Source organism: Zosterops lateralis (genome assembly GCF_965231275.1).
Source record: "Zosterops lateralis genome assembly, chromosome: 7".
NCBI lineage: Eukaryota > Metazoa > Chordata > Aves > Passeriformes > Zosteropidae > Zosterops > Zosterops lateralis.
In genome coordinates this window covers 18,300,278-18,314,978 of record NC_139767.1, presented here as the reverse complement: position 1 = coordinate 18,314,978, position 14,701 = coordinate 18,300,278, and the positions used below count along the sequence as shown (strand labels likewise).

Here is a 14,701-nt window from a genome sequence, read left to right as displayed (position 1 = left end):
ATATGTCACATACAAGGGAGTAGAATCTCATCAAAACAAGCTTTTTAAACCATTAAAGAATCTAGTGGTAACTTGAAACTATTTTCATACTGGCAGAGTGAAGAAATCTTCAGTAGACCTACCTCTGAGCATGAGATTCAAGCTTTCTAAAATATTTTTTCTATTAAAATTAGGGTCAATGACCTTTTTCCCATTATATACTCACATGTGATCCAGAACTGGATTTGGTTTGGCTTGGGTTTTTGATCTTTTTTAATTCTTTCCCATAACCATACTTTCTAATCTTAGAATTCTGACTATCAGGTTTACACAGTGCAATCTAGTGTTTTTAAACTTTATTTTTGGCCTTTATTTTTACTTTGGTGAACTGGTATCATTTTGCTCAGTTTATTAAACTAAATCAGTTTGCAACAACTAAGGATTTAAATCATATTTCTTTGTACCTTCTTAAGGTTCATTTTACTTTTTGTTCAGTCTGTCAGGTTAATAATGATACCTTAGATTAAAAAAAAAAAAAAAAAAGTATAGATTCATATCACAGATACTTTCCATGATAAGCTAAATGAAGCATTTTTATCTTAACCAAGTGTGCATATCTTGTCCACTCTGCTTGACAAATGTCTGACTAAATGTTACTGGCATTTTTGCAGACATATATTTATTTGCTTTTAATTTACTCTCATAAAATAAAATAAATCTTGACATTTCTGTGAATGCGAAGATTTCTGCAAGGATGGGAATTGCTGACTATCTTTGTAAGATTTCTTTTATCATTTGAAACTGAGCTGTGATGTGTGTGGTAATTGCTTAGTCCAAAACAGCTGAGGAAAAAATACTACTTTTCAGCATTATTAACTGATCTCTTAGCTTATTTTTGATGAGCAAAAATGTGACATTTCACAGCTGGACAGAATAAAAATCAAAGTAAATATTGCAGAACAAATTGTTTATAATTGTGTACAGGCTTTATAAAGTAATTAAATAATGCTCAGGTTGTTAAGTGTAAATACCTAGCAATATGTACAAATTATCTGAACAAAAAAATCCATTTTAGCACAATTAAGATGGTAGCATTTCATAGATGAAATACAAATTTTTTAGGCTTGAAACATGTAGACTTGAAAATGTGTTTTACTATAGAGACAATAGTGTTATCCATTACTGGATCCTCAGCATAGTGCAATTTTCAGCCTATTGTTGCCAGGTTAATGTTTCTTCCGAATTGGTTCTTTCACTGAATTTTAAGGAAATGGTATGTTATATTTGCTGTGGTTGTAGTTTATTAACATTAGAAATATATAATTGCAGCTGATGGGCTGCAGTACATATTATTATTTGGTTTGTTGTTAGATTTTTTGCTGTCGTTTGGGTTTTTTTGGTTTTTTGGTTTTTTTTAACTCTCCTCTTTTAAATCTGTGTTTGCTTTTCCAGGATGATGATGATGTTTAATGTTGGGGGTTTGTGTGTTTTACTTGCTAGAGCTAAAAACAAACTAGTTCAGTTTACATATGAACTATCTACTTTAAAACCTGACCAATGGGTATTAAATAAAAAATAAAAAGAGATTTTGTAGTGGTCTGAACTGGCAGAAGAAGATGTAGAGCAGAGGATTGCAGCTACTTTTTGCCAGAGTGGTGGCAACAGAGTTGGGCTCTTGTTGGCATTCACCTTTCTTTAAAATACCCCTTGCCCTTAATGGCCTGCATTTTCTTTATATCTCAGCCTGAAGACAAACCTGGCCTTGGGATAAACTGTCTGTGGCATGGGATTTTTGGGGTTGTGGGTTTTTTTTTAGTTTGGAATCAACCAAAAAGAATGTGAGTCTGTCTTTCACAAATAGCTTGCCAGTGGCAAAAGTTCAGTGGTTCGAGCTCGGTGAGTAATTAGTTGTAGAAAGATAGTTGCCCACTGTTTGAGGGAGAAAAATGTTTTAGAAGATCAAAACTGTGCACCATTATAATTTGTCTTTTTGTAGGGAAATATTGCTTGGTCATACAATTATGGGCCTGCCTGCCATGTGCAGAGCTGCAAACCCCATTTTAATGGTGTGTTGCAGAGCTCCATAGTGCATAGCCAGGATTTCTTGTGCTCAACGGAGAATTTCAGGAGGGCTAACATTTAAAACCTATGAAATGTCAAAAAGAAAAGAATAAAATGAATATGTAATTAATTCAACAGCATGTTTCATTTTCAGAACATGAAGTTTTTCAATGCCATGGCAGTACATTTATTCTCTCAAAATTCATCTCTGGATATCGGAAGTAAAATCCAATGTTAATGCCACATTGTAGCTTAAAAATTAGATCAAAGAAAACCTGCAACAGCTGACAGTGGATTTGATCCATGTTTTCTGTGGGGTTCACTCTGGCTGTTGGTAGCAGGGTCTGGCTCTCACCTCAGAGCTCCAGTGAGGGCTGCAGACATTCACCTCCCTACCAGCCACCAACAGGTTCCCTGTGCCCACAGCCAGCGCTGGCCTCAGTCCCTGCCCCTCTGGGGTACGAGCAGGTCCCTGCCTGCAGGGACAGGGGCCAGGATGGGTGGGCACCCAGCAGCCCGCAAGGCCTGCTTCAGCCCATCCATGGCCCCCACCCATCTTCTCACAAGCAGCCCAGTTATCCTCATGTCCTGTGGCTGAGCAGTGTCACTGCCTGGTGCACTGCTGGGCACTGATGTGCAACTTCTGCTTTTCTTGAATTTTTAATTGGCGATGTTGGCAACCCTTAGGCAGTTTGCAGTATTTCAAGCTTTTTTCTTTTTTTTTTTTCCTCTGCAATGTTTTGTCTTGCAAATATGACTTACCTGTCTATCTGTTGCAATATATAGCTTGTTCCTAGAAAGAATGGATTTAATTAAGATGACGATTTGTTTCTGGATGCAAAATGAGAAAATGTCTTTACATTTCTGCATATGTTTAGGTGTATTACAATGGCTACCATGGTGACACTTCTGAAACCTTTCTGGTGGGCAATGTGGATAAATCTGGTGAAAAGTTAGTGGAGGTTGCCAGGAAATGTAGAGATGAAGCAATTGCAGCTTGCAGACCAGGGGCTCCCTTCTCTGTAATTGGAAACACAATCAGGTAAGCCTTATATTGACAAGTAAAAGGAGGGCTGGCAAATGGGACAAAGGTTATTGGTGGTTTGGTATAAAGCTGATGACATGTTTTATGATTCAAAACCATCATTTCAGTCTGATACCAGTATGTGAACTGCCAAGCTATAATGTTGTTCCTTGGGTAAGAGGTATTTTTTTTAAGTGAATTACACTAGGGTCAGCAAAGATAAATGTAGAAAAAGACAAAGATATTAATAAAGTAGATTTAAATTAACAGATGTAATTTGCAGTGGGCTTTTGTTTATTTTTTATTTGAGTGTGACACTGCACCACATCTATCTAACAGTGTAAGACAGTTAGAAACCATTGTTTTCATCGAATGTTACAAAGGAATTAGTCAACATAAATAAGCTCTTTGTTTAAAAACTACGAAAATATTTAACTCAAGAGCTTCTGATCTTACAAAGAGCAGTGCCTGCAAACATCACAGGGAAAAAAAAGCTGACATTCAGAGATTTTTCCCTATTTTGCATCTCTTCTAGCCTTCACATAAATGCAGTCATGACTCTTCTGCTGATGGATTTAAATAAAAATGCGTCTTAGTTTTTTTAAGGTACCTATGGATTATTTTAAAATGTTTGCCAGAAGAAAGAAATAGACATATATCATATACATTTCATTAAGCAATACTTCTTCGGACTGCTAATGGTCCCAACAAGCTATTGAATTCATTCTGATTACTTAAAAGCTGCAAGGCTTAGTCACCTTGAAAGGATGCTGCCTTTTTTTTTCTTTGTAAATCTTCAAATACTTTAAGAAAAAAAGAGAACGGCAAAATATCAGTTAGATGTATTTATAGCTTTAAAAATATTGTAACAGAGTCTGAATCAAACTTTAGTAAAACCTCTTTGGGTTATATCTGAGAAGCTTTTATTGAAGACTTTGTATAAAATTGTGTTTTTGACAGTTTTAAATTATAGGCTAACTAGCCTGGAGAAAAAGGATAGTGTCTTTCTGTTCTTTCATAGGAAATGTTGAATCAGACCCCTACTGGGAAAAGAAATTTAATGCATATCTCACTATCTTACTGTCCATGAATATAATAGAAGTGAATTCAAAATGTAGTTTTATTTTTGCAAATGGGATGAGTCGATAGATGCACCTCATATTTTTGAACACCTAGGGTTCAACAAATTTACTGGTGGTGCTCTTGCATTTTAACAAAATTTATTCTTGAGTAGAAGGGGGCACAGAACACTGGATTCTTATTCAAGCATTCTATCGAGCTCTGCATTCATGGCTGTGTCTAAAGGGCATGTCAGCCTTTGATTCTCTCTGAGAGGTAATTATCCTTTTCCTGTCACGGAACAACAAATGATAGCTAACTACAGAGGCACATTTGCAGTAGTCACATTCATCAACTGCAGAAAAAAAATTCAATTTAATTGTGCAACACAGCTGCACATAGGCTTTTTGAGCATTTCTGTTGTTCTCCCTGTCTTGCTATTCCTCCCTCCAGATCTATTTTTTAAACTTTTTTTTCTGGTTATTTTTTCCCCCTTTTTGTCTCTTCTTCCATTTTTACTCTCTGTACTTTCTTGTTAAAGTAATTTTCTTTTGTGGCTCTCATTCTTTTTTCCCCATTGAAGGCTATGAATGTAGAAAATTATCACAATTACTCATATAATTGAGCCTCTTTGTAGCAAGTGCAACTCCAGTAGCCTTTCTCCATCATGAAAATGGTTTCATTATAGGGTTTTTCATATTCTCTGACACCATCTACACAGAGGAACAGGCGTGCAGATGAGATGTACTAGGAACAGGGTAGATCAGTAAGGTCACAGTAGGAATAATTAGCTCTGCTATGGAAAGAGCATCTAGGCCTTTTACTGCTACATAAATGTACTGTCCATGGCTTTTAGTCACAAAAAAACTTACTAACAAATGGAGCTCCCGCCTACTACTTTGAAAAAAAGATTTGTATCAACACTACAATTTTCCATCATTAAGACTAATAACACAGAGCCTAGTATACATCAAGGGGAATAAAAAGAAAAATCTCACATTCAAGTGGCGGCTGGGTGCTGACCTTTGTTCCCTTTTTTTGTGTTCAACTTAACTCTTTACAAAAAAGAGCCACACGCCACACCAACATGCAGGTGAACTCCAGCTAGTGCTAGCAAAGCATGGCATTCAGTTGGAAAATCTGATAAATCTCCATGCAGGATAATGCATTTCATTACAGATTCACGACATTAATTCTAGCTGTTTAAAAAAAACGGGGAAAAAAAAAAAAAAAAGAAGAAGAAAAATAACAGAGTTGAATGTGACATTGGATTTTTGCTGTGTTGTTACAGAGGTCAGTTTACTTGCAAAATGTAAATATATCGTCAGTGTCCCCTCTGCAAAGCAGATTAATTGAAGGTAGTAGCTGTTCAAAACCGCATATGAAATAGCAGGTCATTAACTTTATTTCTCAAGATTTTATCATGTTGACGATTTAAATGTGCTGATTTGTTTAGAACTACTTTAACACTCCCTCTGCTGAAAGCTCACCTTGGCTTGGTGAAGCTGTGTGTTTCAGGTTATTTGTCATTTGACATTTGCTTGCAGACATATAATACATATATATACATCAAAATCTCAAGTTTCACAAGAGTTAGATATTATAAATGCCTGAGAACAAGCACCTACAAGCTGAAAATATTTGGGTCCATCAGAATGGAAATGTGTCCAGATTTCTTTCATCAGTTTTTCTGTAAAGGAGCTCCAATCATATGCAGAATGTATCTTATGCACAAATAATGAGAAAAAATCCTTTCTACAGTAGGTTTCAGAATAATTATATCTTGGAGTAAGTTTGCAGTCAATATTCTAACATAGTCTTTGTTATGGAAGCTCAATAGCTGACACTGAGTATTTCATTGACAGCAGTTCATTCTCCCATCTGCTACAAGTTGCAAATAAAAGATTGCATGGAGTCGTGAGTTACTTTGCTTAGAAAAATTTGGGTCTTTGCTAACCTCTTTCTGCTGGAAGGCATATCAAAACTATTGGTCAGTTCCAGTGTAAATGGAATTGGTCTCTATGAGCCATTTTCTTCTACCATTTTTGACATTTCCAGAAAAAAATATGCTTTTTAGACCGTCTAAGTGCATGAAAGTGTTATGAGTGTAGAGAGCTAAAGAACTTAAAAGTGATGTTGTTAAATAAACCAAATTTCAATTCTTACAAAAAAAAAAAGTGATGAAAGTATTAATAAATGGTTTAAAATGGTTAACTCCTAAGTATATGTTTTGATATTAATTTAGAAAAATATAAAGCAGATTTTAAAAAAAATCTGTTTCTATCAGATTATGCACATTTAAACAATAAGTGGCTCAGGCAAAATAAGTCATTTTAATGTCATCTGTGATAGATTTTCCTTGACAGCTACTGTAAATTACAATTACACTGCTTCTCTCTGCACTTGAAAGTAAGCATTGCAATAAATTATCTTTTATTTCAATCCATCATGTCTGCTTTCAGAAACAGGGAACCTCAAATAAAAGTTCAGCACTATTGTGAGAAAAATACAGTAATTTGTGTTCCAGTTTGAAACTAAAATGTACCTTTCTTTCAAAAAACAATTGTTGGCTTTCAAAAATATTACTAATTATATCTCAACATTTATTGTCATTATAGGGAATCCCTGAACTTGTGTATTCCCTCAGTCTAGGATTACTATTTCAGAAAAAAAAAAAGCCAAAAAACACACTTGAATATTTTCCCTGCCGAATTTTGTAATTTCTCAAATTAGATACTATGGCACTATTCAAAACAGGTATTTTTATCACAAATAAATATAGCTTAGGATGAGTCTAGTCTCAATACTTAAAAAACCCCAAACAAGTATGCCATTCAGTGGCCATTTTGCTAATAATATAGCTAAGACAAACATGATTACTTATAATTATAAAAAAAAAATCAGATTCCTACATAAGAACACAATTATCATGGGGCTGTTATCAGTTTCAGTGCTTCTCAAGTATATTCACTGCCAAGAAGTGTAAGACAAATTTGTTTAACAGCTTCAGCCATTCATGTCATGCTGCTCTGCAGGACTGTTTTGGATTAAGTTTCATCCCTGGTAAGAGAAGCTGGCACTGTGGGAGAAGCATCCCTGGCTGAAGATCAGTTCACCAGGATGCACATGCTTGACAGCAAAACAGTCTGTGCCATCTTCTCCAATCAGTCAAATTCTTTCTTCCCTTGTCCCACCACAGAGCTCAGGGAAGCAATAGCTATCGATGCTGGAAAAGGGATTGTTTCACTTTTTTTTTTTCTTTGGGGAGTGCTAAGAATACTAGACCAGACCTACCTTGAGGATAAAGTGACAAAATTTGGTAAAAAGAAAAGAAAATGCTCCTCTAGGTGCTCCTATAGGATATCTGCATAGGACAGCCCCCTAAGGAAATTCTTTCAACCAGCTTTGCAGCTTAACAGGAGGGATTTACCACCTAAGAGCTCCTTTGAGGGGAAGCTTGAGTAGTATCGAGGAAAGCTTTCTAGAGACTCAGCACTGCCTGTTCCTCCATTGTGGCAATTTCCCTGTTAGGCTGCTGTCAGGACAGCAATGCATGTCTCCACACTTATCCCTCCTTTCAGAGAATTAGCTGTTGTCTGGCAACATGGGAAGAGGATGCTCAGATGGCAAGTGACACCCATCTCTCCTGTCTCCACTCTCCAAAGCATGACACCACCATCTGACAGGCTCTGACAGTGGCTTCAGGAGGATAGCTTGGCCCTCAGGGATGTTCCTTCACCAGCTGGGTCACTGCCAGTCCATCCCAATGCCAGGCACTTGGCCTGGCTTTGCCATCAGCAAAAGAAAAGCAGCACTGAAGCTACTCTTGACTCCGCAGCCACTGGGCTGGAACGCATGGCAGCAAAACATAAAATCAAGTACTGGGCTCACTAAATAATTATGCTTTTAATCTTGCCCGATTCACCTCTGCCCAAATAGGCAACAAAGATCAATATGTGTGATAATAAATGTTGTCAGTGGATATTTTTGACAATGAATATTCTGAAGAACCCTTTTTTTTTTTCTCTTGATGGTGTCTTGTGAGGTCTACCTCTGCTTCCGCAGCATTTGCTCTGGAAATGATTTGCTGGGATGTGCCCCATCCAAGGTGAACTGGCAGACTGGCACATCCTTACCCACAGCAGATGCCAGGCAGCCCAGCTCAGCCATGCCAACCTCTGCCTCCTGCTTCACTGCTTTCCCACTTGCAATCAGGGCTTCCCCAGCTGTCTCAGCTTATGCTGCCTGTCTGCAAGAAGCATCAGATGAAGTTGGGGCTGCAATCAAGATTGTCTTACGGGAAAGCCACAATGAAAGGCCACCACTAAGAGGTCCTGAGCTGGGCAGTGAGATGGTGAGACCACAGTGTTGAGCTGTTGTCAGCAACAAATAGTAAATGTGTGCAAAAATGCTCCACTCCCTGGCATCTTGATTTTTAAATTAGATTCCACAGCCTGGGAATCCTGGAGACCAGAGAGGCTAACCAAGACCAATTCCCTCTTCTCAGAGCTGTTTCAAAGTTACAGTCAACGTGTACATTTACAGGATTACCTTTGCAAGTGTAGCTAGGATTAGCAGCTTTGTTTTGTTATGAAAGCTGGGTGTTTTACTCCACAAGGATGTAAGAGCTCACTAGGGTTTATTAAATACTCCAAAGTAAAGCTTGTAGTTGTGGAGAGAAACGCCTCATAGGACCTTCTGAAGCTCATGCAGATACTAAAACCAGATTGAAAGTGGCTGAGTTTAATGCCTGCATCTTATTTTCAGTGTGTCACTTCAGGTCTGATGATCGTGTTACATTTTACGTAGAGAATACCAAGGCTCTGTATGTAAACAAGTGAAGAAGGAGGGGCACGGTGCCTGTCAGTGTAGATGTCAAAGCCCTGTGAGCTCCAGAATCCCCTCCAAGATCCCCTTTTTTGATCACACACAGTAACCACTGAAGTACTGATGCTAACAGAGTTGTTTTCAAGCTGTTTGGCAAGAAAGTGGTAGAATTCACCATTGAGATGCATATGAATTGTTTCTTTGACTGCACGAGGACAGGATACTGTTATAACACTGCCTTCTCCGTGCCCCGGTGCTTGTGCACTTGGTGCCCAACATGCAGCCCCTGCTGCTACTGCCACCCTCCTTGGCAGCAGCTGAATGCTGAAGCTGGAGCTTCCCCTGCTAACTGGAAAGTATGTAGCCATGGTGCTCAGAAGAATAGCTGCACAGAGAGAAACTATTTCTGTCTTTCTACAGAACATGGATTTTTCTGGGGGAAAAAATCCTGTAGTAATACAAAGAAATGACCATGGTCTGTCAGTGGTCAGGGATGCCACTGGACATCAGCAAAGCTGAGCAGTTAGTGCGATTGTTTATGATTTTGCAAAAAGACTGGCAGAAGAAGATGAAAGGAAACCTTATCACATGTTGCATGTACGGCTTCTCCCGTCTCTCTTCAGAGAATCACTTCACTCATAGGGGAGTCATCATCTGCATTGCTCTGGGCTTGGTAACTGGAGTTCTTGGATTTTGTGTATGTTTCTGAGGAATCTGGCTTTCTAACTCATCTCCATTCTCTGTACTTCTTGCTTGGCCTTCAGCAGCATCATAGCCAGCAGGCCAAGTCTCTGACCCAGATATGGGGCACATGATAGAAGGGCAGGGGAGAAAGTGTTTTCCATCTCTAGTAGGACGTCTCATTGCATAATCCTTCATTATTTTTTTCAAAATAATTGATATATAAAGTTTATCTATAAATTATTTATAAAGTCTGGCCTTTGAGTGCAAACGAAGCCCAAATTTCTAGCTTTATTAGTAATCCTCTTTGGCAGTATTTTGGAGGTTTGGGGTAGCTAAACCTGAAATTTCCATTCTTCTCCAGAGTTGACGAAGAAATGTGATCAGCCTTTATATCAGGGCAATGGGAAGGTAAAATGGAATAAATGAATCCTGTTAAAACATGTTCTAAGGTCTGAACACTCCAGCATTAACCAACTTTACTTTCTCATTGCCATTTTACTGTGGTGGAGCAGCATGTCCCTCAATTGAGTGGCATTAAATTCTGGGATGGTGACCCATGGGCACTGGAGCCAGCACTGCAGAGTCTGTGGAGGCTGGTGTGCAAAGGGGATTACTTTGTACAGCAAGCTGAGGCCATTTTGCACCTGAATAAAAACTACCCCACAGAGATTAAAAGGCTTTAATTTCTGCAACAGCTTTACCTTTAGCTGAGTTTCTTAACTTTTTCAGCTTTCCACATGTAGTGAAACTGTGAGAGAGCATTTCCTAAGATGTAAACACAGACAAACCTGAAGTTCTTCAGTGCCTACGTTCATTCAAAGAAGCAAATGAAGCTTTTAATGTTATAGGCAAAATCTCTTCAGGCTGAGTGCCTTCCTTTCTTGCTCCTGTTTGAGTTTAGAAACAGGATGGGGATGATATGCAGGGACAAGGGTAACTTTCTTGTCACTTCTAATCCATCTCCAGATCTTCCTGAATCTCTGCATTTTTCTGGTTTGGGTATGGGCAAGCCTCCTGGCTGAGCTGCCTCAAATCACTCTGTCCACCCCTGTTTGAGTATGGGGAGAGCCTGAAAGTGAAGCCTGCAGACATGGGGTGGCTCAGCAGCCAGAACATACCCCATATATCTCCAAGTCCTCCAGTTTTGGGGAACTAGGATAGAAATTTGCTTTCTTACCATGGGCAGGGATCAGTGCCCAGCCATGGTTCTGCAGGCAGTTCTCAGAAATGCTTCTCCCTGAGGCAGATGTGAAAGGCAGGACAAATCTCGCAGACAGAACTGAAACACTGTAATTGTTATGATTTGGCTTTGCCCCTGTGGCCAATAGGTTCATTAGAAATACATTTTTATTTAGCAAAAATGTATTTGCTGGACTTTCAATACATTTTTATACTAAATGTTTGAAGTATTATGAAAGCAGAGTAGTAGGGCTCTTAACTTGCCCTGTTGGCAGCAGGAGCCTCTTCTGCAGGAAACCCAGTGCAGGCCCTGGGTATGCAGCCCAGCACAGACTCTGCACCTACAGAGGACTCAGCAGAGGCTGTGCTTTGGTGCTGTGCTGGGGCCTTGGCTGCCCGACTTGGCAACTTCAGCTGTGCCATCTTAAAATGAGTTCCCAGTGTGCTTGTGGAAAAGGTTATCCTCCGTCAAGCGGGGAGACATCATACTGGTTTTTTTTACCTAGACAGCAGGGCTGGCACGGGAACTGCCAGCCTCTGTTGGCAGGCGTGTTAACTCTAAAACCTGACAATGGTTCAGCCATGCTGGCTTCAGTGACTGTCTTTGGGAGCGGTCGCAAAGTGGTGACCCGGTGTCGGCAGCAAGGCGGTAGCAGGGGCTGGGGCCGGCTAGCGGGGATGGTGGTGGGGACACGCACCCTGACACGTTCTCTTTGCCCCCGCAGCTCCGTGGCACGGCAGGGTGGCTTCCAGGTCTGCCCCTTCTTCGTCGGCCACGGCATCGGGTCGTACTTTCACGGGCACCCCGAGGTGTGGCACCACGGTAAGCGGCCCCCGCCCGGCGGGCCCGTGTCCCCCGCTCCGCCCGGCGATGGGAGCGCTCCGAGGGGGGGAGAGGGAGGGCGGTGAAGCGGGCAGAGCCCCGCACACACACACATCCACACCCCCGCGCACGCTGCCGCTCCGGCGGGGCGGGGGAACGCCGCTGGGGAGAGTAAATCGCTGGGAAGCTGGAGGCCATCCCCAGCCTCGGTTTCCGGGGGTCGCGGGGGTATTTTTGAGGACAAGTCGCTCGTCAACGGAGTTGTCGGGGCAGCCGAGCGCCGCCTCCCCCGCCCGCCCGGGACCGCGCCCCCGCATCCCGCCCGCGCCCGAACCGCACCGGAAAAGTTTGTCACGGGGCAAAGAAAAATCTCTGCTAAAACATTAAAGTTCCCGGCCTGGACGGAGCCGCCGTCGGGATAGTCTCGCTGCGGCCGGGAGGGGATCGCTTTCGGCGGGTGCTCCGGCTCGTAACGGGGCTCGGGTGCACGGTACCTGCGGGCTAAAAACGAGTTTAAACAAAGGGCTTGGTTGCGTTATCTAAAAAAAAAAAAAAAAAAAAAAAAAGATGCATAAACGCGGTTGTTGTTTTTTTGTTTTTTTCTTTTGTAGCCAATGACAGTGATTTGTTAATGGAAGAAGGAATGGCGTTCACAATAGGTTAGTAACTCTCTGCTATGGTTTTTCTGTTAAAAAAGCACACGCGGAGCAGCCCAGATCTGTAACATTTCTTTATTGGGATATAGAAATAACCGTGCAGACAGAGGGATGTCGGTGAGATTGACCTCTTAGGAAATAGATTAAAATATCATTTAAAAAATGCATTACGAACTATTTGGATGAAATAATTTTTAAATTACAAGATTTAAATAATGAAATGTTAATTATAAATTTTACCAATATTTGACTCATATTTTTGGCAAGGCAGACACTCTGCCAGCGCACTTGATTTGAAGAGGGTGAGAAGGATGCAGTCGTGTCCCCGGAGCCGAGCAGCCTGGTGGCACTTAGCCATTTACTGCCTGCCAGAGCTGCTCTTGGGTTTGGGGACTGCGGCGGCGGGAACCAGCCGGAGCCTCGCCCCGCAGACTGATCGCGCTCCCTTCCAGTCGTGGAGAACTGCTGGGGGAAAAGCCTTCTGTCTCACTGTGTGGCTAAATGGCGCGGCAATTAGAGGGAAATAAGAAAATTGTTGTTTTGCTGATTTAATGAACATTTTAAGCCTGTTTTAAAAATTCAAATATTTAAAACTATCTGTTGTTTATAAATGTGGTTGGAGCTTTGGTTATTATCCACACGGTCTTAATTAAGGCTTGATTAAAATTCCATGCTTTTACAAAAGAGGAATGGGCAACTTACTACTTTGCTATTTTGTCTTCCTTTTTAGTTCACATTTTAAGAGTGAAGAGAATGCCAGCCCAGGGAGATGGGACCTGTTTGGAAGGGGAGCTACCTGCTGGGATACGCCCCCCCCCGCCGCCTTTTTTGATTATTTCACAATCCACGCAGGAGTCAACTAACTTGACATTTTGTTTTTCTTGCTGCAGAGCCAATAATAATGGAAGGATCCCCCGAATTTAAGATTCTGAAGGATAAGTGGACTGCAATTTCTGTAGACAATAAAAGGTGCCTGTTTTTATTTTTTGGTATTTCCTAAGACATGGAGCTCATCACTGACAGCCAAAACCCCCAAAGAGATGAGTTTCCAGGCATGGTGAATGTGTTTGCCCCCTCATAACTGCTAAATGTGAATTTCAGATCGGCACAATTTGAACATACCCTTGTGATTACCTCGGAGGGAGCAGAAATCCTCACCAAACTGGTTGAAGAAGCCTAAAGATGGAGCAAGGAGTGGAAAGAATTGCTGTACTTCTGGGATTTCAAGTTGCACTCGGGACAGAGGTTTCTGTAATTTCTGAGGGGAATGGGTGTTGCGTAAGTCACTCCAGGGGACAGAAAAAGCAGTTTGAGGGATTGGTTCTGGACATAATTCTTTCTGTGTATTACCTGGTGAGTATTTAATAAAAGTCCTTAGCTTTTTCTGTGACCCTTGGAGCAGCCAAGCACAGTCTGCAAGTGGTAAAGGGTTTGGGTTATTTGGGGTTAGGGGCAGAAAGTGACTCCCCTCTCTTCCAATTCCTATATGGGACAAATAGATATCAGATGATACAGTCTTTAAGCAGCTGAGGGGACAGGGAAACATAGCATTTTCCCTTTACAGCTGAGGTATGGAGTCAATTTGTCTTCATTGCCATTAACACAGTGCTGTTTCCCAGGCTGTAACTTCTACTAGGATGGAAAAAAGGTTTCCCAAGAGTGTCAGGCAGAAGAAGCAGATTCTTCCCAGCAGCCATCCCCCACTTCTTGCCTCTTTTCACACAGCACAAAAAGTGATTAAAAATGAGATGCAAAGCACGCCTCTCCGGGGATCAATAATTGCCCTGCTTGAAGAATTAGCCAGTTTGGGGTAATCACTGCTCTGTGGTGCCCATGTTAGTTAAGGCAAAGGCACTCTGCAGTTTAAGCATTTTATGGAGGCAAAGGAGTTTGCAGTCCAGGAGATGAGCCCTGACTCCTGCACAGTTTGGAACCAATGGATCTCAAGAGCTGCGGATCTCACTTGCCCTGTGCTCTCTGCAGTCCTGTCTCGGGCCTGCCAGGGGTGCAGGGATTGATCTGCAATTTACCCAGGCCTGACCGCCCTGTGGGGCCAAACAGGTCTGGCATTGGTATTTGGAGACTACCAGAGCAGGACCTGGGCCTGCAAAACGTGGGGTAACCTTGGAGATAATTAAAGGACTTGCAGAAGTTGCCCAGGCCCACGGCAGCCGTGGCGTGGTTTGGTACAGATGACTTGCCCCTCATTGCAGGCAGATGGGGTCGTGTGCTGGGGGCCGGCCAGTTGCACATTCAGGCAACCAGAGTGGCTCAGCACTGGCTCCCTCAGTGGTCCTGGACAGAAGCAAGCTGCTTTCTTACAGCTTTAGTCTTCTGTTTGCTTTCATTCAAGTACAGTGAGCTCTCAGCTCTAATAGTTTCTAACAGCAGCCTTTCAAAAAGCAGGGC

General features: G+C 41.5%; 1 protein-coding gene across 1 annotated transcript in view; it reads left to right on the top strand.

The window, feature by feature from the left end:
- METAP1D (methionyl aminopeptidase type 1D, mitochondrial) overlaps window positions 1-14,037 on the top strand; it is a 45,161-nt gene extending 31,124 nt beyond the window's left edge. Inside the window, exons 6-10 of the mRNA XM_083865807.1 lie at window positions 2,919-3,082; window positions 11,539-11,636; window positions 12,248-12,295; window positions 13,183-13,261; window positions 13,394-14,037. Coding sequence (XP_083721933.1) covers window positions 2,919-3,082; window positions 11,539-11,636; window positions 12,248-12,295; window positions 13,183-13,261; window positions 13,394-13,472 — 468 coding nt within the window. The 3' untranslated portion in view covers window positions 13,473-14,037. The remainder of the gene's footprint in view (window positions 1-2,918; window positions 3,083-11,538; window positions 11,637-12,247; window positions 12,296-13,182; window positions 13,262-13,393) is intronic.
- Window positions 14,038-14,701: the final 664 nt, after the last annotated feature.